The sequence below is a fragment of the Muntiacus reevesi genome, chromosome 5 (assembly GCF_963930625.1).
Source record: "Muntiacus reevesi chromosome 5, mMunRee1.1, whole genome shotgun sequence".
Lineage (NCBI taxonomy): Eukaryota > Metazoa > Chordata > Mammalia > Artiodactyla > Cervidae > Muntiacus > Muntiacus reevesi.
Genome location: NC_089253.1, coordinates 26,806,492 through 26,830,676, shown reverse-complemented (window position 1 = coordinate 26,830,676; position 24,185 = coordinate 26,806,492). Strand labels below are relative to the sequence as shown.

At 37.0% G+C, this 24,185-nt stretch overlaps 2 protein-coding genes and 1 pseudogene across 2 annotated transcripts; all 3 read left to right on the top strand.

Moving 5' to 3' along the window:
- The first annotated feature begins 1,720 nt into the window (after positions 1 to 1,720).
- Positions 1,721 to 2,665, top strand: LOC136168757 (olfactory receptor 8B3-like). The gene has a single exon (XM_065936452.1). The coding sequence runs from the start codon at positions 1,721 to 1,723 to the stop codon at positions 2,663 to 2,665; it is 945 nt and encodes a 314-aa protein (XP_065792524.1).
- A 7,347-nt stretch (positions 2,666 to 10,012) lies between these two features.
- On the top strand, positions 10,013 to 10,938 carry LOC136169252 (olfactory receptor 8C8-like; annotated as a pseudogene).
- A 9,945-nt stretch (positions 10,939 to 20,883) lies between these two features.
- Positions 20,884 to 21,813, top strand: LOC136168770 (olfactory receptor 8B3-like). Its single transcript, XM_065936468.1, has one exon. The coding sequence runs from the start codon at positions 20,884 to 20,886 to the stop codon at positions 21,811 to 21,813; it is 930 nt and encodes a 309-aa protein (XP_065792540.1).
- The last annotated feature ends 2,372 nt before the right edge of the window (positions 21,814 to 24,185 follow it).

Here is a 24,185-nt window from a genome sequence, read left to right as displayed (position 1 = left end):
CGTTTATAAATTTCTACAAAAATTAATATGTTACCTGGAATGACAGTTAATGAAATTTTCAGTGACATTAGTTATTTTCATTTTTATGAAGAACAGAGAGGATCTTTTTCTATGTCCCAGGAGATGTACGTTCCCTGAAGGAAAACTAACATTTACTGTCATGATTAGGGTGTAAAAATAGACACCAATTTCTTGCTTGCAGAGCTTGTCACAATGGGAAGGTCTTAGGGGAGAGTTAGACCTGGATTTCTAATCAGGTATAAAAAAATTACAAACCTTAAGCAAATGCCATGAAATCTACAAGATAGCTGTAGCTGCCTAGTCTGTGGTTTCCCTTTACAGTCTCCTAATAGATTTATAGCTACAACTTTAATCTGAACCTTAGATTAACTTCTGTAACATTCCGACTGCTGTATCAGTGCTCTGACTCTTGCCAACACAGGGAGAAGATTCTGTGACTGCATCTGTTCAGTGTCGATATCTCCAAAGCCAGTTCTTCCAGAACAGAGGAGGTGAAATACATATGAAGTTACTTGGCACTGAGTTTCCTCAATGGAAGGAATGTGAGCTAACCAAGTTTCTTTTTTTCTCTGTTGCTAAAAAATGAGGAAAAGTGTTTATATTGAATAACAAGAAACTCCAAGGTCTGGATCTCTGACTCAACTGCTTGTATTGTTCTGAGCATATCCTCTGTGTTGGCTTTGTCCTCATTCTGGTAGCAGGGGAACTATAGCAGTTCCAAGTGACAAATCCAGAACATAGCAATCAGAGGAAGAAAATATTTTTCTCCTAAAATTTTTTTTGTTGAAATATATGTATTATACAACTTTACATGTCATTATAAGAATACAGCTTGGTTTGTTTTCACTAACTTAACACCTAATTTAATCAGCACCCAAATTAATTTATTTCTCTTTCATGCTATCCTACAAAACATGGTAAGTACATCTACCTTGTTTTATTCATCCTCTGTTCTTTTAGGATGGAATAGAGCAGGAGAATGTGTAGAAACAATGGAGTATATGTTTAGGCCACCAAGGTTCTCCTCCATACCTGTTACCAATTATTGACTTCATGATATCTTGTGGTTAAATGTCTGTAACTCCTATAGACTGTTAACAACTTCCTTCCAGGAAGCAGAATATTGGTGTGACCTCTGCTCTATAGGAATTCTCTCTTTCTTGAAGGTCATCATAGGGAAACTGAGATATCTAGTAGAGTGGTGGAAACTTGAGTAGAAATGAAAAAGTGACCAGTCAGATGAGTAGGTTAGAGAGATGGGGATACAGTCCCACTACTGAAACTTGTCAACAGGTAGATTTGTTTCTCAGCTGCCCCATCCCTTTATCTTTTAGTAAAAATAAAGTTAGAGCCATGATTTGTCCCATACAACTTATGAAAGCAAAAGACATGGGAGGGGACATAGGTAAACCTATGGCTGATTCATGTTGATGCTTGGTAGATAACAATGCAATATTGAAAAGCAATTATCCTTCAATTAAAAATAAATAAATTTGATAAAAAAAGAGTGATTTAAATGTTGAGATGTGCGTGCCTCCAAACACTATGAAGCAGGGGGAGGATGTACATGATTTCTGCCAGTCTGAGACTCTGTCTCATAAATAAAACTCATATAAAAGTGATTTTGTAAGGACAGAGCTGTGTTCCCTACTAATGAACTTTTCTTCTGTTCTCACAGATTTCTGAAATTGAGAATAGAATGCTGGCTAGAAATGACTCCTTAGTGACTGAATTTATTCTTGCTGGATTAACAGACCGTCCCGAGCTCCAGCAACCCCTCTTTTACCTGTTTCTAATGATCTGTGTTGTCACCGTGGTGGGCAACCTGGGCTTGATCATTCTTATTGGTCTAAATTCTCACCTCCACACCCCCATGTACTATTTCCTCTTCAACCTGTCCTTCGTTGATCTCTGTTACTCTTCTGTTTTCACCCCCAAGATGCTGATGAACTTTGTATTCAGGGAGAATATCATCTCTTATGTGGGGTGCATGACTCAGCTGTTTTTCTTTCTCTTTTTTGTCATCTCTGAGTGCTATATGTTGACCTCAATGGCCTATGATCGCTATGTGGCCATCTGTAATCCCTTGCTGTATAAGGTCTCCATGTCCCATCAGGTCTGTTTGGTGCTCTCTTTGGCTGCATATGTGATGGGGTTTGCTGGAGCATCTGCCCACACAGGGTGCCTGCTTAGACTGACCTTCTGCAGTGTTAATGTCATCAACCATTACTTGTGTGACATCCTCCCGCTCCTCCAACTCTCTTGTACCAGCACCTATGTCAATGAGGTGGTAGTTCTCATTGTTGTGGGTATTAACATCACAGTACCCAGTTTCACCATCCTAATTTCTTACATCTTCATCCTCACTAGTATTCTTCATATCAAATCCACTCAAGGAAGATCAAAAGCCTTCAGTACCTGTAGTTCCCACATGATTGCTCTTTCTCTTTTTTTTGGTTCAGCAGCATTCATGTACCTTAAATATTCTTCTCCTGGATCTATGGACCTGGGAAAAATTTCTTCTGTTTTTTATACTAATGTGGTGCCCATGCTTAATCCTTTGATTTACAGTTTGAGGAACAAGGATATCAAAGTGACACTGAGGAAATCCCTGTTTAAAACCCCGAGGAGAACTATGTTCTAATTTGAAGAGGCAATATTGTAAAGCAATTCAAGTTTTTGTTAGTTTTTATTGGTATTTTTCAAGAAGAGTCTTTGTTTATCACCATGTTACTTCCACAGATTGTGTTATATTTGGAATAATACTTATTACTTCTGGTCTTATCTCATATTTGTCCCCTGTATTTCTTGTACCTCATATCAGTTTACTGAATAGCAACTTGTTTATAAAAAGAACAAATATGCTGGCCTCTTTAAATATAATTTTTTATACTTCTATCTTTTGTGTTATTCCTACTGTGTACAAATGTGATGAAGTATGAATCATAGAAATTTAAAATTACACTTTGCCTGTCTAAACACAGAAGTGCCAAATACTATAGAAGCATTTTCATGCTTGTTGATAATATTGCTGGTATAAGCAACAGGATTCAATAAATTGTCTTAATACAAACTAGTATATAGCTTAAAGTGCTATCATATTTTCTGATCTGTTCCTTCTGTTCTATGTTTCTTATCAACTTACTTTTTAGTTTTGTTCTTTCTTATTCCCTTGGCAAATTGTAAAATTTGTACCATAGTATCACCTGTTTTTGAGAGCCTCCATAAGCCCAGGTCATGTAATACTAAAGAGAATATACGTAGTTCCATCTTTTATTGCCAAAGATGGCATTAACAGAATACAATTAAAGGAATAATACACATGTACCTTAGGATCCCAGTAAGGGGACTGGCTGCTTTATTATAGAACTTGCATTTGTTATTATATAAAATGATATAAAATGTTTTGAAAAAGAGCATATAGTTCTTACTGCAGAGTTTGTTATTTATCACTGTAAAGGAAAATATTGCACATTAGGTTAGGAGAAATATGTTAGACATTGTTTTATTCATCTAATGAGATTTATCATGAAAAAAGTCATATGCTAATGATAATAAACTATATTCCTTTCAATGGTTCTTGAGCTTATTTAAACCTGTTTCAGTGCATTCAGGCTAGTGTAACAAAATACCACAGACTCAATGACTTATAAACAACAGAAATTTATTTCTCACAGTTCTGAAGGTTGGAAGTCTAGGATCAGGATACCAGCATAAATGAGTGAGAGCACTTTTCTGGGCTACACCCTTCTCATTATATGCTTACTTGGTGGAAAGGGCTAGTGATTTCTGTGAAATGTCTTTTTCAATGCACTCATCTCAATTGTGAGGGTTCCATCTTCATGACTTAAGAACCTCCTGAGGGTCCTTTCTTCTAATATCATTATCATTGGGGGGGTTAGGATTTCAACATTTGATTGTAGCACCTTGTCTCACTGATAAGGTAATTTTTAAAGTAGTTGCTGTTTTCTGTAAGTTTCCTATTTCTCCAGTACCTTTTCAGCTTGTATATTTGGAATATCAGGTGTATTTGGAGGATAAAAAAATACTTGTTAAATTGTGTTATCTTGTTTGAATAACAACAATAATAAATTTTATTGCTATAAATAATAAAGGGAATATTATAGTAAATACAAATACTAGTAAATAAATCAGAGGGGTATCATTTATTTCTTTGAGGTGGACTTTCACAGCTCCAGACATGCTGCTCAGCTCCCAGGCAAGATAAGTAGCTGTGGGGAGCATCAGTCACTGTCTGTAGCTTATACTGCTTTGGATCCACCATAGTGTTCAGGCAGAGTCCATGCTTACTCAGAGATGTCCTCAGCCAACAGTTTGGCATGGTGGGTCACATAGGAGCTGGCCATTTTATATGTTATATATTATACATGCATCTCCTGATAGACAGTCTTTGGTTAGGGACTTTATATCATTATTAATGAGAATTATAGAACTGCACTGTGGCCTGGGATTTTCCTTCTCTCTCTCCTTTCTTCAGTTCAGCTCAGTTCAGTTCAGTAGCTCAGTCGTGTCTGACTCTTTGCGACCCCATGAATCGCAGCACTCCAGGCCTCCGTGTCCATCACCAACTCCCGGAGTTTACTCAAACTCATGTCCATCGAGTCGGTGATGCCATCCAGCCATCTCATCCTCTGTCGTCTCCTTCTTAGATGTCAGATTTTCACTGAGGTCTGAAGGCCTTTGTCATGGACTTTCAGCCTCCTGTTTTAGCCTTCATAGACTGTTTTATAGTAAGCGTCTTAAAAGTGAAAGATAGTGCAAGTCCCTCAGTCGTGTCCAACTCTTTGCGACCCCATGAACTATACAGTCCCTGGAATTCTCCGGGCCAGATTGCTGGAGTGGGTAACTGCTCCCTTCTCCAGGGGACCTTCTCAGCCCAGGGATCGAACCCAGGTCTCCCACATTCCAGTCAGATTCTTTATCAGCTGAGCAACAAGGGAAGCCCAAGAATATGGGAGTAGGTAGCCTATCCTTCTCCAGTGGATCTTCTGGACCCAGGAATCAAACCAGGGTATCCTGCCTTGCAGGCAGATTATTTACCAACTGAGCTATCAGGGAAGTAATAAATGTCTTGCAAGTCTGATATTTCTTGGCATTTGCTTTTTGGAGAACTTTAAGTGACACAAAGAACTTACTGATTTTAAAGTTTAGTGTAATGTTCAAATAAAGATTGAGTTTTTTGTTATAAAACAGACAAATGAATAACAGATAAAATAGAATATTCAGAAAAAGATCCTCATCTATACAGTTAATTGTTTTTTTTTTAACCAAGTAATAAGACAATTCCAAAGAAACAATTCCAAAGAGAAAGAGAAAGAAAAACTTAAGAACCTGATGCTTGGAAATATTAACTTTTCATGAGAAAACTATTAAATTTGATCTCTATTTAACAGCATACACAAAAATTAAAGTGTATCAAAACAACAAACACAAAACTTAAATGTGTCTTCTAAAAGAAAACATAGGAAAATGTCTTCGTGTAGGCATAGATTTCTTAGCCATTTCTTAAACAGGAGATCCCAAAGAAGAAAAAAAAGATAAACTTCTTTCAAATTAGAATACCTATCAAACTATTCATAAGCAAACCATATACTAGGAAAATATTTGCAGTACATAGATTTGATAAATTTATTCTAGCCAAAATACATGGCAATGTAATAACTAAAGTATATTTCAATGATAAAATACAGTTTCATATATTTGCAGATCATTTGAAAGACACATCCATGTGTGTAAATGGCATGTGTAAATGGCCAATAAGCACATGGAAATATGCTTAACTTGGTGCAGCCCCTTAATTGTATACTCAGTAACTGGACAATAGTCCTTTAACAATTATTCTGTCTTCCCTCAATTTGTTGCCCAAACTCTGCCCCTATCTTTTCTATTGATGTATAGTTGATTTACATATTCATATTAATTTCATGTGTATAGCCTGGTATGTTGGTACTTTTATATGCTGTACTCTGTTAAAAATTATTATAATTAATAGTCTTAATTGCTATACAATATATTCTTGTTGCTTATCTCTTTTACCTAGTGGTTTGTATGTCTTAGTCCCATGAATGTAATTTGCCTCTCCCTCCTTCCCTGTCAGCTCGTGCCTCCCCTGACAGTTCCCATGTAGATACCAGGTAACCAGGGAGCCACTGATGTAGCCCGTAAAAGCCAACCTTCAGGAAGGGGTCCAGAGAAAGTTGCAGAGAAAAGGAGTGGGGATCTGAAAGAGCCAATCAGGAAGATCCAGCAGGGTTTGCTTACTAGTAAACAACTTTTGAAACTGGGGACTTTCCCAAATGCTTCTGTTATATCTGGAATATCTAATGATTATTTTAATGTTGAGGGTTTTTCTTTTCTTTTTTGGTGGTGGTGGTGGGATGATGGATTTTCCCTTTGATTTGTTTTTCTCTGTTAAAATGACTTCATAAAGTTATTTAAAAAGTAATATGTAAAAAACAGCAAACATTATTCTCAATGGTAAAAAACTGAAAACATTTCTTCTAAGATCAAGAACAAGACAAGACAATTGCAATTAATAACCACTTTCACCACTGTTATTCAACAAAGTTTTGGAAGTCCACCCATGGCAATCGGAGAAGAAAAATAAATAAAAGAAATCTACATTGGAAAAGAACAAGTAAAACTCTCACTCTTTGCAGGTGATACACTGTACATAGAAAACCCTAAAGATACCATCAGAGGATTACTAGAGCTAATCAATACAAAGAGTCAGAGATGACTGAGCAGCTAAGCATTCAAAAGCTTTTGCACAGCAAATAAAATAAACAAAATGAAAAGACAACCCTCAGAATGGGAGAAAATATTGCAAATAAGACAACCGACAAAAGATTAATCTTCAAAATACACAAGCAACTCGTACAACTCACTCTCAGAAAAATAGACAACCTAACCAAAAAACCTTTTAGAACTAACACACAAAAAAGATGTCCTTTTCATTATAAGGGCCTGGAATGTAAAATCAGGAAGTCAAGAAACACCTAAAATAACAGGCAAATTTGGCTTCAAGTACAGAATGAAGCAGGGCAAAGGCTAACAGAGTTTTGCCCAGAGAAGGCACTGGTCATAGCAAACACCCTCTTCCAAAAACACAAGAGAAGATTCTACACATGGACATCACCAGGTGGCCAATACGGAAATCAGATTGATTATATTCTTTGCAGCCAAAGATGGAGAAGCTCTATACAGTCAGCAAAAACAAGACCAGGAGCTGACTGTGGCTCAGATCATGAACTCCTTATTGCCAAATTCAGACTTAAATTGAAGAAAGTAGGGAAAACTGCTAGACCATTCAGATATGACCTAAATCAAATCCCTTATGACTATACAGTGAAAGTGAGAAATAGATTTAAGGGCCTAGATCTGATAGACAGAGTACCTGATGAACTATGGATGGAGGTTCATGACATTGTACAGGAGACAGGGATCATGACCATCCCCAAGAAAAAGAAATGCAAAAAAGCAAAATGGCTGTCTGAGGAGGCCTTACAAATAGCTGTGAAAAGAAGTGAAAAGCAAAGGAGAAAAGGAAAGACATACCCATTTCAATGCAGAGTTCCAAAGAATAGCAAGGAGAGATAAGAAAGCCTTCCTCAGTGATCAGTGCAACGAAATAGAGGACAATAATACAATGGGAAGGACTAGACATCTCTTCAAGAAAATTAGAGATACCAAGGGAACATTTTATGCAAAAATGGGCTCAATAAAGGACAGAAATGGAATGGGTCTAACAGAAGCAGAAAATATTAAGAAGAGGTGGCAAGAATACACAGAGGAACTGTACAAAAAAGATCATCATGACCCGGATAACCACAATGGTGTGATCACTCACCTAGATCCAGACATCCTGGAATGTAAAGTCAAGTGGGCCTTAGGAAGCATCACTACATACAAAGCTAGTAGAGGTGTTGAAATTCCAGCTGAGCTATTTTAAATCCTAAAAGATGATGCTATTAAAAGTGCTGCACTTGATATGTCAGAAAATTTGGAAAACTCAGCAGTGGCCATAGGACTGGAAAAGGTCAGTTTTCATTCCAATCCCTAAGAAAGGCAATGCCAAAGAATGCTAAAACTACTGCACAATTGCACTCATCTCACACGCTAGTAAAGTAATGCCCCAAATTCTCCAAGTCAGGCTTCAGCAATACGTGAACTGTGAACTTCCAGATGTTCAAGCTGGTTTTAGAAAAGGCAGAGGAACCAGAGATCAAATTGCCAACATCCGCTGGATCATCGAAAAAGCAGGAGATTCCCAGAAAAACATCTATTTCTGCTTTCTTGACTATGCCAAAACCTTCGACTGTGTGGATCACAATAAACTGTGGAAAATTCTGAAAGAGATGGGAATACCAGACCCCCTGACCTGCCTCTTGAGAAATCTGTATGCAGGTCAGGAAGCAACAGTTAGAACTGGACACGGAACAACAGACTGGTTCCAAGTAGGAAGGGGAGTATGTCAAGGCATATTGTCACTGTGTTTATTTAACTTATATGCAGAGTATGTCTTGAGAAACGCTGGGGCTGGATGAAGCAAGAGCTGGAATCAAGATTGCTGGGAGAAATATCAATAACATCAGATGTGCAGATGACACTACCCTTATGGCAGAAAGTGAAGAACTAAAGAGCCTCTTGATGAAAGTGAAAGAGAAGAGTGAAAAAGTTGGCATTAAGCTCAATATTCAGAAAACTAAGATCATGGCATCCAGTCCCATCACTTCATGGCAAATAGACAGGGAGACAGTGTCAGACCTTATTTTTGGGTGGCTCCAAAATCACTGCAGATGATGATTGTAGCCATGAGATTAAAAGACACTTACTCCTTGGAAGGAAAGTTATGACCAACCTAGAGAGCATATCAAAAAGCAGAGACATTGCCAACAAAGGTCCATCTAGTCAAGGCTATGGTTTTTCCAGTGGTCATGTATGGGTGTGAGAGTTGGACTGTAAAAAAAGCTGAGTGCCGAAGAACTGATGCTTTTCAACTGTGGTGTTGGAGAAGACTCTTGAGTCCCTTGGACTACAAGGAGATCCAACCAGTCCATCCTAAAGGAGATCAGTCCTGGGTGTTCATTGGAGGAACCAATGTTGAAGCTGAAACTCCAATACCTTGGCCACCTGATGTGAAGAACTGACTCATTTGAAAAGACCCTGATGTTGGTAAAGATTGAGGGCAGGAGGAGAAGGGGACGACAGAGGATGAGATGGTTGTATGGCATCACCAACTCAATGGACATGAGTTTGGGTAAACTCCGGGAGTTGGTGATGGACAGGGAGGCCTGGCATGCTTCGGTTCATGGGGTTGCAAAGAGTCGGACATGACTTAGCGACTGAACTGAACTGAACTGAAGGTGGATATTGTCCTTGCAAGTGAAGAAAACCTTCTGGAAGAATTCTCATATAAAAATTGTGGCTTGTTCCCTTAGTATGTCAAGGACTGATGACCACAGTGATGGATACTGTCTTCTTCTTTGTCAGATGCTTTGACCTAAGGACCGTAGGGTAGAAGGAGTCCTAAGGTTCAGTGACAGTGAGGCATCGAGGAAAAAGAAGGTGAGGGTTGAATCACCTTTGTCTCAATTCCTTTCAAACCTCAGACTACATAAATTGAGGGTCTGAGGAACACCACATATTTATTGTCCTTTTCAGCCCTGATCCTGAACAGAGCTTGGAGAGAAGGAAAAATGATGTGCAGAGACACTGGGAGTCTACCAGGTTTTTTTAAGCACAGAGACAAACAAGAGGTGTAAGGACAGAAAGATGAAAATGAGGAGTCTGTGGGAACAATCATTACAAGTCTTGTATTTTGGATGCTTTGATGAGTGTCTTTAGACAATGCTGTGGTTATAAACCAAGAGATCCAGCTCCCACTTGGGAAACAGAGGGAAAGTCCATGAAGGTCCATTGTGAGTCTGAGTTTCTGTTCCTGTTCCTACAGATCACAACTGTGTAGTAAATGAATATGGAAAATGCCTCCTCTGTGACTGAGTTTATTCTTATGGGATTGACAGACCAACCTAAACTCCAGCTACATCTGTTTTTCCTCTTTCTGCTGAACTACATGATCATTGTGGTGGGCAATTTGTGCTTAATGAATCCAATTTGTCTAAATGCACACCTGCACACCCCCATGTACTTTTTTCTCTTCAGTCTCTCTTTTATTGGTCTTTGTTACTCATCTGTCTTTACCCCCACAATGCTAATGAGCTTTATTTTTTGAGAAATATGCAATGTCCTTTACAGGATGTATATCTCAGGTATTTTTCTTCTGCTTTTTTGTCAGCTCTGAGTGCTATGTGTTGACAGCCATGGCATATGATCGCTATGTGGCCATCTGTAAGGCCTTGCTGTACACAACGGCCATGTCCCCTCAGGTGTGTTCTCTGCTGATGTCTGGTTCATATGTGATGGGGTTTCCTGGAGCCATGGTCCACACAGGGTGTATGATGAGGCTGAACTTTTGTGATTCCAACATCATCAACCATTTCATGTGTGACATCTTCCCACTCCTCCAGCTCACCTGCAGCAGCATTTATGCCAATAGGATTGTAGTTTCTGCTGTGGTGGGGACAGTTGTAATAGTATCTAGCTTCATTATCTTTATTTCTTACACTTTGATTCAGTATTCTTCATATACCATCATCTAAAAGTTGATCCAAAGCCTTGAGCACCTGTTTGTCCCACTTTACAACAGTTGGTCTATTTTGTGGATTTGGGCTGCACACTCATGTCAGACCATCATCTTCTGGGTTTGTAGAAGAGGGAACTTTTTCTCACTCTTTTCCACCAATGTGGTACCCATGCCAAACCCTCTCATATAACTCCAGGAACAAGGATGTCAAAATTGCTGTGAAGAAAATCCTGAAGACAATTACAGACTGAACCAAACCACTTATGCCACCTTTTCTTTGTCATCTTTCTTTTATTCCTGCTCGACTTTATCCTCTTCCTCTTGTTCTTTTTTCACATCTTCCTTTGTCTTCCTTATATCTTCTTGACAGGATTTTATCTCTAATGTCTGATGCCCATTCTTCTCTTGCACATAATGTAACACTGTGGGCCTATTTGACTGGAGAATCTTCCTCAGCCCTAAGTGATCCCATAGCATTTGGAGAGTAGGGACCAATAACCTTTCCCATCTGATGATAACACCACTATTTCCCTTGTGTGTCAACTCATCCAAGGTATGCCATAGAGTAGTATGCTGTTTGACCAATTTTTTTTTTCTTGCTTTCATTACATAGAGCCCTTTCCTGTATCAGTTCTGTCGTTACTTACCACTCCATTAACACAGAGAAGTAATCCCCCAAAAGTGGACATGGTAAAGATGTAAAAATTTCCAAAAATTTTTTGGAGTTTCTTTTAGTAGTAGCTCCTGTTCTGTATTTTAGGTGCCACATAGGTAAAGCAATTGAATAATTTGTTGAACCATGATTCTTTTATTCTTGAGGGTACTTGAGAATGAATAAGCTAAACTATTCTACCTACCTTTCTCAATCCACACCAGTAAAAATGCCTGTTTTTAGTTTATTGGTCAGTTGATATGTTGGCATAAATATAGTTGAAATTGTTATCAACTTGCCTATCAGTGGATTGTAATTGTGATTAAAAGTTGCACAGTGGTATATTCGACTATGGAATATGTTATGAAACATAAGGTCAGGGTTCGTTGTCTAACTATGTAAGGGGGCTTCCCCTTTGCAAAGAAAGATGTGTTTCCCACTTTTCAAAAGAAAACAAAAGTATTTGGCAGAAACATTGTCTTGTTGATATTTTTTTCTTTTAGTTCATAAAATTTGACTCCCTCTATTAGAGGAAAATTTAAATCGGTAGAAAATATTGTGTTCTAGAATTTTATAAATGGTCTAAAAGCTAAATCTCCTTATCTGATTTTTTGCTGAGGAAATAGTTTTGTGACTTGCTCAGAATCACACAGCTAAAATTGCAGAGACCAGTTTTTGCAGCCACTATTCATCTTGTGAAAAAAAATGGAAGGAAAGAAAGAACTGTGAAGGGACAGATAGTACTTCTGGAGAGTTGTTTCTGAATGAGCTTGAAAGTGGGAATTTTCCAGTGTGGAATTATCTCAGAAAACTAGAAATAGAAATATCATATGTCCAGTAATTCCACTCCTGTGTATATATCTGAAAAATATAAAAACACTAACTCAAAAAGATATTTGTACCCCAATATTCAGTGCAGCATTATTTACAATTACCATGATATGGGAGTATCCTAAACTCCATCAACAGATTGAAGAGATAAGATGTGGCAAATATATACAATGGAATATTACTCATCCATCAAAAGAATGAAAATTCCCCATTTACAGCAGCATCAATGGACTTGGAGGGTATTACGCTAAGTGGAATAAGTCAGGCAAAAAAGACAAAGATGATATTACTTATATGTGAAATCGGAAAACTGTAAAAAGTTAGTGAATATAGCAAAAGAGATATAGACTCACTGATGTAGAGAACAAATTTATGTTTATCTGGGGGGAAAAGGAAGTGGGAAGAGGCAATAAAAGGATAGGTGACTAAAGACTTTACCAGAAAATTACTAGAACTAATCAACGAATATAGTAAAGTTGCAGGATATAAAATTAACACACAGAAATCCCTTGCATTCCCATACACTAACAATGAGAAAACTGAAAGAGAAATTAAGGAAACAATACCATTCACCATTGCAACAAAAAGAATAAAATACTTAGGAGTATATCTACCTAAAGAAACAAAAGACCTATACATAGAAAATTATAAAACACCGATGAAAGAAATCAAAGAGGACACAAACAGATGGAGAAACATACCATGTTCATGGACTGGAAGAATCAATATTGTCAAAAAGGCTATACTACCCCAAAGCAATCTATAGATTCAAGGCAATCCCTATCAAGCTACCAACGGTATTTTTCACAGAACTAGAACAAATAATTTCCCAATTTGTATGGAAATACAAAAAACCTCAAATAGTCAAAGCAATCTTGAGAAAGAAGAACGGAACTGGAGGAATCAACCTGCCTGACTTCAGACTATACTACAAAGCCACAGTCATCAAGACAGTATGGTACTGGCACAAAGACAGAAATATAGATCAATGGAACAGAATAGAAAGCCCAGAGATAAATCCACGAACCTATGGACACCTTATCTTCGACAAAGGAGGCAAGGATATACAATGGAAAAAAGACAAACTCTATAACAAGTGGTGCTGGGAAAACTGGTCAACCACTTGTAAAAGAGTGAAACTAGAACACTCTCTAACACCATACACAAAAGTAAACTCAAAACAGATTAAAGATCTAAATGTAAGACCAGAAACTATAAAACTACTAGAGGAGAGCATAGGCAAAACACTCTCCGACATAAATCACAGCAGGATCCTCTATGACCCACCTCCCAGAATATTGGAAATAAAAGCAAAACTAAACAAATGGGACCTAATGAAACTTAAAAGTTTTTGCACAACAAAGGAAACTATAAGCAAGATGAAAAGACAGCCCTCAGATTGGGAGAAGATAATAGCAAATGAAGCAACAGGCAAAGGATTAATCTTAAAAATATACAAGCAACTCCTGAAGCTCAATTCCAGAAAAATAAATGACCCAATCAAAAAGTGGGCCAAAGAACTGAACAGACATTTCTCCAAAGAAGATATACAGATTGCTAACAAACACATGAAAAGATGCTCAGCATCACTCATTATCAGAGAAATGCAAAGCAAAACCACAATGAGGTACCAGTACACGCCAGCCAGGATGGCTGCTATCCAAAAGTCTACAAGCAATAAATGCTGGAGAGGGTGTGGAGAAAAGGGAACCCTCTTACACTGTTGGTGGGAATGCAAACTAGTATAGCCGCTATGGAGAACAGTGTGGAGATTTCTTAAAAAACTGGAATTAGAACTGCCATATGATCCCACAATCCCACTTCTGGGCATACACACTGAGGAATCCAGATCTGAAAGACATATGTGCACCCCAATGTTCATCGCAGCACTGTTTATAATAGCCAGGACATGGAAGCAACCTAGATGCCCATCAGCAGATGAATGGATAAGGAAGCTGTGGTACATATACACCACGGAATATTACTCAGCCATTATAAAGAATATATTTGAATCAGTTCTAATGAGATAGATGAAACTGGAGCCCATTATACAGAGAGAAATAAGCCAGAAAGATAAAGAACATTGCAGTATACTAACGCATATATATGGAATTTAGAAAGATGGTAACGATAACCCTATATGCAAAACAGAAAAAGAGACACAGATGTACATTTCAGAATTTTGGACTCTGTGGGAGAAGGTGAGGGTGGGATGTTTCAAGAGAACAGCATCAAAACAAGTTTATTGTCTATAGTGAAACAGATCACCAGCCCAGGCTGGGTGCATGAGACAAGTGCTCGGGCCTGGTGCACTGGGAAGACCCAGAGGAATCGGGTGGAGAGGGAGGTGGGAAGGGGGATCGGGATGGGGAACACGTAAATCCGTGACTGATTCATGTCAGTGTATGACAAAACCCACTACAATATTGTAAAGTAATTAGTCTCCAACTAATAAAAATAAATGAAAAAAAAAAGGATCGGTGATTAAGAGGTATAAGCTATTATGTATAAAATAAGCTTTAAGGATATATTGTACAACACAGGAGATATAACCAGTATTTTTATAATAACTATAAATGGAATATAATCTCTAAGAATTATGAATCACTATATTGTACACCTGTAACTCATATAATATTGTACATAGATTGTACTTCAATAAAATAAGTAAAAAGAATTTTTGATTGGTAATTGATATTTCATTAATAAGACATTACAGAAAAATTCCACAAACAAGCACACATTTGCATTAGAATTTTGATGATTTTATTTGGAAATGTTATTGAGTAGATAAAATCATCATGATTCATCTTTAAATATGAGAATATTTTCATTTTTTATATAATTTATGTTAATATAATAAAGGTTGAAAATACCTATTTTTCTTTATCATCAAACTTAACAGACATGCTGGATGTTCACTGAACATTCATTCATGGTTTAATAAACAATTAAACATTCAATTTAATATCTACCAAGGTCATAATATTTCCAACATAATTGATTCAGTGCTTATAGCTATATTTCCCCCCATGTGTATTTGTTGTCAAAAATCTAGCTAAATGCTATGAGATAGGTAAGTTTTAAAAGAGCTTATTTAGTCAAATTCGTGTGAGTGAATTTGGTGCTGTCATTGATTTTGCTGATTGTCTTTTTATTTGGAGGATTATTTGTATAAATAGGCCTATTTAGAATTAAAAACTGTGATGATATATAGCTTTGTGAATTCTTGCTAGTTTTCTTAATTAATTACTTGGTAGACATACTTTAACACAGAATCATGTAAACATTGTATATAAAACATTTTGGAAATAAATTATTTAGATAAGATTAGATAGCTACATAGGTCTTTCATTCTAAATTTTCTCTTGCCAGTTCAATTTACCTCACTTGATTCCTATGCCTGAAATCTTACATCAGGCCATTCAAAATATAGTATTAACTCCTTTTGGTTTGTCCAAGACTCTTTTATTATAATTTTTTAACTACAAACACCTTTTCATGCTGAAATTTTTTATTGAAATATAGCTGATTTACAACATTATTTTCAGGTGTACAGCATAGTGTTTCAGTGTTTTTACAGATTATACTCTATTAAAATTATTGCAAGACAATTGTACAATTCCCTGTTCTATAAAATAACTCCTTGTTGCTTATCTGCCTTATACATAGTAATTTTTATTTCTTAATCCTGTACCTGCCTCTTGCCCCTCTCCCTGCTGGTCACCTATAGTTTTTTTTTCCTTTGTTTGTGAGCCTCTTTCTGTTTTGATGTATACATTTGATTGTTATATACTTTAGATTCCCATATAACTGGTATCTTATACTATGTTTCTATATGAGATATTTCACTAATCGTAAAATTCTCTAGATCCTTCCAAGTACTGATGCTTTCTTTATTTTTTTCAAATTTTTTATTTTGTTTTGACCTATAGCTGGTTAACAGTGTTGTGATAGTTTCAGGTGAACGGCCAAGGGGCTCAGTCGTATATATACATGTTTCCATTCTCCCCCAAGCACCCCTCCCATCCTGGTGGCACATAACATTAAGCAGAGTTCCATGTGCTATACAATAGAAAGCAAGATTATTTACAAATGAGTCAAAGACCTTAACAGATATCTAACCAAAAAGATATACAATTGACAAATAAGCATGTGAAAAGTTGCTCAACATCATATGGCATCAAAAAACTGCATATGGCATCAAGCAACAATGAAATAGAACCACACAGATATAGAGAACAAATTCATGGCTGCCAGGGGAAGGGAGTGGTGGTTGGAGAAGGATAGATTGGAAGTTTGGGATTAGCATGTGCAATCTATTATATAGTAAATGAATAGACAAGGTCCTACTGTATAGCTCAGTGCACTACAGTTGCTATCCTATAATAAACTATAATGGAAAAGTATGAAAAAGAATATATATATATATATATAGATAGATAGATATGTATAACTGAATCACTTTGCTATTCAAGAGAAATTAACAGAGCGTTATAAATCAACCATGACTTAATAAAATGAGATACTTTTTAAAAAATGAGATACTACTACACCATGTTAGAATGGCTGAAATCTGGAATATAAACAACATGAAGTCCTGAAGAGAATGTGGAACTACAGGAATTCTCTTTCATGGGTGATGGGAATTCTGAATGGTACAGCCACTTTGGAAGTCATTTTGGCAATTTCTTACAAAACTAATCCTATTCTTAACATGAGATCCAGCAATTACACTTCTTGGAATTTACCCAAAAGAGTTGAAAACTTATATTCACATAAAAACCTGCACATGAATCTTTATAGCAGAATTTGTTCATAATCACTTAAACCTAGAAGCTAATAAAATACCCCTCAGAAGGTGAGTGGATAAATAAACTGTGACACATCGAGACAGTTATACAGCACTATAAAGAAATGAGCCATCAAGCTGTGAAAAGACTGGAGGAAACTTAATTCATATTACTAAATGAAAGAAGTCAATCTGAAACGGCTACATACTGTATGACTCCAACTACATACCGTTTTGAAAAAGGCAAAACTATTGAGACAGTAAAAAGATCATTAGTTGCCAGGGGAGAGAAGTATCCATAGGCAGAGCACAGATTAATTCTTAGGCAATGAAACTACTCTGTATGATGCTATAATGGTGGATATATGTCATTATAAATTTGTTCAAACCTATGTAATATACATCAAAAGAGAACCTAAAGTAAGTGATGAGCTTTAATGGTAATGATCTAGGAGAATTGATGCTTTTGAATTGTGGTAATGGAGAAGACTCTTGAGAGTCCTTTGGACAGCAAGGAGATCAAACCAGTTGATCCTAAAGGAAATTAACCTGGAATATTCGTTGGAAGGACGTGCTGAAGCTGAAGCTCCAATACTTTGGCTACCTGATGCGAAGAACCCACTCACTGGAAAAGACCCTGATGCTGGAAAAGATTGAGGGCAGGAGAAGTGAGTGACAGAGGATGAGATGGTTGAATGGCATAACTGATTCAATGGAGATGAGTTTAAGCAAACTCCGTGAGATAGTGAAGTACAGGGAAGCCTGGCGTGTTGCAAAGAGTCAGACATGCCCTTAGTGAGTGAATAACAGCAAAAATGTATATATACATATACATGTATTTGTATATATGTACACACATATATATATATATTTAATGACTAAGTATCATATATAATATTTTTAAAGCTGGGCTATATAATATATGCATAATGTATAACTCAGCCAATAAAAATAATGAAATCCTGCCATTTGCAATAATGTGGTTGGTCCCAGAGAATATTTTTTTTTTTTTAGTGAAATAAGGCAGACAGAGAATTACCAATATTTTATTACCATTTATATATGGAATATAAAAAATAAAAAGGAAAAAGTTAATATAATAGGACAGAAACAATCTCACAGATACCGAGATCAAAGTAGTGGTTATCAGTGGGGAGACGGAAGAGATGAGAGACAGTCAAGGAAGGAGGGGATTAAGAGATACAGATCAGTATGCATAAAATAAAAATAAATGAATGGAGAATACAGTCAGTATTTTAATATAGCGTTAAATGGAGTATAATCTATAAAAATATTTAATCACTATATTGTGCATCTGAAACTTACAACATACTGTAAATCAACTACACTTCAATAAAAAAAATTCTGTCTTTGACTTCTTATAACTTGATTGTAAGGTGTTTTCTTCTGTTGATTTCTTTGGGATCCTTTTTGTTTCCTGGTTTTGGAGATCCATTTCCTTGCACAGATGCAGTGATTTTTCAGCCAGTTTTTCTTCAAGAAATATTTTGCTTCATTTCTCACATTCTTCTTCTGAATCTCTATAGTGCCTATATGGTCCAGGTGACATTTTTCATAAATCCCTTAGACTTTACCCACTATTTTTAATTCTTTTTTCTTTTTCCTCCATTTACTGAATTATTTCAAATGTCTCCCCCCCCCCCAAATTTTACAATCCTTTCCTTAGTTTATTTAGTGTGCTGTTTTGAATTTTTAGTGAATTATTCCATTCAATTATTGTGTTCTTTGGCTTAATGATTTCTGCTTGGTATTCATAAAGCTAAAATTCTCACTTGTTCATGTATTGTTCTGTGACTACAATGAGCATCTTTATGGCAGTTAAATGAATCTCTGTCATGTAAATCATGTATCCATTTCATTAGGGCCACTTTTAGTCTCTTTTGGAAAGGCTTTTGTTTTTTTTTTGGAATGTAATTGAACTTTCCTTCATTTTACCTTGACTTTCTGCCTTGTGTCTATATATTGACAAAACAGCAACCTATTTTAGTCCTCATGAATTGGCTTTGTACTGGTGGAAAAAGCAAACCTCTTTAGCCTTGTAAAAGTACAATCCACTTTATTTTTAGTAGCTCTCAAGTATTTGGATCATGTTAGGATCACATCAGGCTCCTAAAACAAAGGATGCTAAAGTCAATTCCTTAAGCAGCCCCTAGATAAATCGGGTCATTGGATGCACAGTGCACATTTTCCTTAATTAAGGAGAAGCTGTAGGAAAAGTATTTTCTACAGGTAGCTGTGTTAAGCCAAGGGGAGGTGAATTCTAGCCCAGACTGCTATCTCAGTTCTTTCTCTCACCTCAGGCAGCTAACCTATGCCATACCCTATGTCCCCTCAACTTTCTGGCACAGGCTATACTGAAGCCAGTCTTCAGGATAGCCCCAGGAAAAGTTGGGGCCTTGTATGTGTTGTACATCTCTTTATCTCTCCAGGAAGAATCTGGGAACTGGGGGAAGTTTGTTCCAGTCACGTGGTTCTGGACCACCATAGGTATATGGCAAGAGTTTATTTTGAAATTTCTTAACAACTTCAACATAACTGGTATCGTGCTCGAACTGTGTGCCGGATCCTTTTAACTAAGTTTTGGGTTTCTTACAAAGGGAATTTGTACAGAAATTGTTTTTGAATCAGTGTGGTCATACAGAGGAGGAGATTCTAGGACTTGGGGTCTTCTGCATGTTGCTAATGGGAAATGGTTGTTAATTTTGGCTTGTCCTTGGAGGGTTAACAGTCCCTGCAGTGAGGGAAAAACTTGAATGAAATATTAATTGGATAAGGAACAAAAGACATATTGTGGTCTAGGTGTAAATACAATCCCCTTAGTTACCTATTACACCCAGAAACTGTTCCCTGGGGAAGAGACTGAGGAAGTGGCTGCCCTTTTTATATCTGAGTACATTATACCATTACACTCACAGTATATCTTTTGTGACTTACTGTGTGGCAAGAATGATATTAATAGAGGCCGTTTATTGCTTTCTGCTCCTTGATAGAGTGAAAAGTCATACTCAAGATGATGATCTATAATTCTGAGTATACTTTCCAGGGAGTATCAGAGATTAATTGCAGGTGGTATTTTCTTAGAATCAAAGAAACCAAAGCCTATGAATCTGAAACTAACCTTCCTGGATCAGGGATATAGCCATAATAAGAAGAAAGAATTTGGATTTTCTGGCTATGTAGGGTGAATTTCTGAATTCCATTTATTTTCGTGTTTTCCTTGTTTGAGATGGAGACCAAGAATCTTATATATGACAGTTTCTTAGACTCCTACTCCATCAGGTCTAATCTGCATTAGAGAAAAGCATCAGGCTCTGAGGGTTGCTGCCTTCAATTTTGGGCTTCCCAGGTGGCACTAGTGGTGAAGAACTTGCCCGCCAATGCAGGAGACCGAGAGATACAGTTTCGATCCCCGGGTTGGGAAGATCCCCTGAAGGAGGGAATGGCAACCCACCCCAGTATTCTTGCCTGGAGAATCCCCATGGACAGAGGAGCCTAGTGGGTTATGGTTCACAGGGTTCAATTTACTGGTGAGGGGTGGGTCCAATGCATGAAGAAGAAATGGTGAGATGAGAGAAGGAAAATCCTGTCCTGGTTCAAACTTCTTTTCCCTTTCCCTTCCCCCCCCCCACAACAGTTATGTTTGCATATCACAGCTGTTCCCTTCACTCTGTAGGTTAAACTTTGGTGATTTTTTGCTGCTTAGTTTATAACACCTTGAAAGGGAAAACTCTTGTCTTGCATCTCCATGGTAATGGTAAAAAAAATTCTATGGGTCAAGTTTTGGATAGTTTGGTCATTCCCTGTGCATACATCACTATGTGAGAGGAGCTGCTGTGAGAAAAGCTGTTTTTCCTCTATGTAAACCTTTTCTCCTGTGCTCACAGGTCTACTTAGAGAAGAATGGCTCTAAGAAATGGCTCTTCCGTGACTCAATTCATTTTGTTGGGATTAACAGACCAACCAGATCTCCAGCTCCCGCTCTTCTTCCTCTTTCTAGTAATGTATATGGTCACTGTGATGGGAAATTTGGGCTTGTTAATCCTTATTGGGCTGAGTTCACAACTACATACGCCCATGTATTTTTTCCTCTTTAACTTGTCCTTCATAGATCTCTGTTATTCTTCTGTGTTTACACCCAAAATGCTGATTAACTTCATATCAAAGAAGAATATTATTTCTTACATGGGGTGCATGACTCAGCTCTACTTCTTCTGTTTTCTTGTCATTTCTGAAATCTATGTGCTGACTTCAATGGCCTATGACCGCTATGTGGCCATCTGTAACCCACTTTTGTATAATGCTGCCATGTCCCCTAAAGTGTGTTCCAGCCTTTTGCTTGGTTCATACTTCATGGCATTTGCCGGTGCCATGGTTCTCACTGCATGCATGCTGAGACTGACCTTCTGTGAGGCAAACACCATCAACCATTTTATGTGTGATATCATGCCCCTGCTCAAGCTCTCCTGCACAAGCACCTATGTCAATGAGCTGGTAGATTCCATTATAGCAGGGTTCAATGTCACTGTGCCCAGTATCACCATCTTTGTCTCTTATGTTTTCATCCTCTCCAACATCCTTCAAATCAGCTCCAAAGAGGGCAGATCCAAAGCCTTTGGCACCTGCAGTTCTCACATCATTGCTGTTTCTCTCTTCTTTGGATCAATTTCATTTGTGTATTTCAAACCATCTTCTGCTGTGTCTATGGATGAAGGAAAAATCTCTTCTGTTTTTTACACCAATACGGTTCCTTTGCTGAACCCCTTAATCTACAGTTTGAGGAACAAAGATGTTAAACTTGCTCTGAGAAAAACCCTGCCTAGATGTTTTTGATCAGAGAGTATGCTTCTGTGCAGTTATTGATATGACAAGGAGATTCTGTGTTAATTAAAAATTAATTAAATATTTTTAGTTGCAGCCTTATTATCCTGTTTTTTTCATAACATGATTAAGAAAATGTGTGCCTTTTCTCAATAATTTACTTCCAATTTTTCTATCTGGAACTTCTTTTTTCTATAATATTGTATCCCTCATTTTTCCTATTTAGTAAGAACATTAAATTAGAAATGTCATCTGTGTTTTTTTATGATTTCAAACTTTTAGTTTTTACTGGAAAAAGAAAATAGTCTTCAAGTGATAAAATTTGAAATACCTCTGATACAATGAGCAACAAATGAAGGAAATCACCTAGATAACACTAGAGTAACACTGTTTCATTGGAATTGTGCTTATCTACCCACTTACTTTTAGAAGCATGCATCATAATCTCTTATTTCTACTCCCATGTATCCATTCTCTGACTATGAAAAAATGTTTCCTTTAAATGCTAGATACTGAAGTTTCTAAAATGGCTTTGACTATGATTCATTTTGCATCTGTAAATATTTTAAATCTTGCTTTCGGCAAGTATTTTCTTTTTACCCTTGTGCAGTGAAATCAGTACATACACAGCATATAAATATATTTATTTCATCAATAGTAAAATGAAGTTCAGAACAGTTAATGATTTAAAGTCACAGCTTTAAAGAAAAAACTTAGACTAAACTGTTAACCTTCTAATTTCAAGTCTACTAGTTTGTAAACTGCTTATGTCAAATTCATTCTGTTCTATTTGTTTCAGTAAGACTGTACTTTGAGAAAATATTTTTAACTTGTAACTTGACTATTATTTATTACAGAATTTCTCTCATGCCATGTGTTACCTTTTTTGTTGATGCTTGCTTGTTTAGCAAAGAGTTTCATTGGTTTCTTTAGTTGGGAAAGGAAGGCTTTTTGGGCTCAACTATTGCTGAAATGATTGATTCAAATTGGGAGGTTACTTTTTCTGCAAAATTAAGAAAACTGAATTTGGGATGTTTGAAAGTGTCTGTTATTAAAAGAATAGGACCTGGGTGAGAAAGGTGCCCAGAATCATGTCATTAGGACAGACCTCCTCAGCAAGGCACATGATCAACAAAAAAGAGACCGTGTGTGAGAAGTGTTCATGAAGCTTAGGAAACATTTTATTTTGAAACTGTATCCTTTCTGTACAGGACTGTAAATGTCTTTAAATTTTTGGTAAAACTACAAAATACATGACCGTAAATTAGTACTGCCTTGGGAAAATGAAGGTGAAAAACACCGTGGTTACATTTGGAACCATATAGAAAGAAGGCAGCAGTAATAAAATAATAAACAAATTAGTAAAATAGTTAAGAATAATTTGAATTCAAGTTAGAAAGATGAGATTTAGAGTAAAATGATGGATAATTAAAGCCCCTACCTGTTACTCTCCTCTTCTTTCTGGAAGGTCCTAGAAACATTCAGAGCTCATGGGGTTTCAAACTTCCTGATAGCTCAGAGGGTAAAGAATCTGCCTGCCAATGCAAGAGACTAGGGTTCAGTCCCTGGTTTGAGAAGATCCCCTTGAGAAGGGAATGACTACCTACTCCATTATCACAAGGTTTCTCTGGATAGGACACCAGCTGTTATTTGATACTTAACAAAGTTAAGCCAACAGAGCTTAAGACCCTAGGAACAACTAAATCACTCTTGATTTTGTGTGCTTCCATAAATATTTTAAGTTACTAAACTGCAAAGTGCAGCTGGCAGTATAATGACATCTTGAAAGAAATATTTTGTGAATACACAAATTTTGGCCCTGTTTTTACTGAAAAGGATGCTGAACTATTACTTTTCTTAGTTAAATATTCTCCCTTAAAAGTCCTCAGTATAATATGTCAAAGGATAATGTAAATATTTTCTGCATGGCTGGCAGGCATACACATGTTCAGGAGAAGTTTCCACAAAGCTTAACGGTAGCCAAAGTGAGAAAGTAGGGCTTTTCCCCTCAAATATCCCATGTCTGTCCCCTGATTACTACTTGTTGCTTCTGAATCACACATGCAGACACAGGGGGAGTGGCCACTGTTGGTGCACCTCCCCTTTATCCTTCTCATCTTTGTTTTTCTCTTTTTTTGTCTTGTGGGAGTCAGACACAAAGACCAAGGCTTTTAAAAAGCAAGAAGCACATCCAGAGGTAATTAGAAAGTCCCCATGCTTGTACATAATACAGGCTCAGAAAGACCAGGGAAGAACTTAAATTTTTACCTAAGCCTGATCTTCCACACAGAGGTAGCCTATAACAATTGGAACTACAGAAAATAAGAAAGGAGATCAAAATGGCAGAGTGGCAGGATGCTAAGCTCACCCCTCTTCAGGAACAC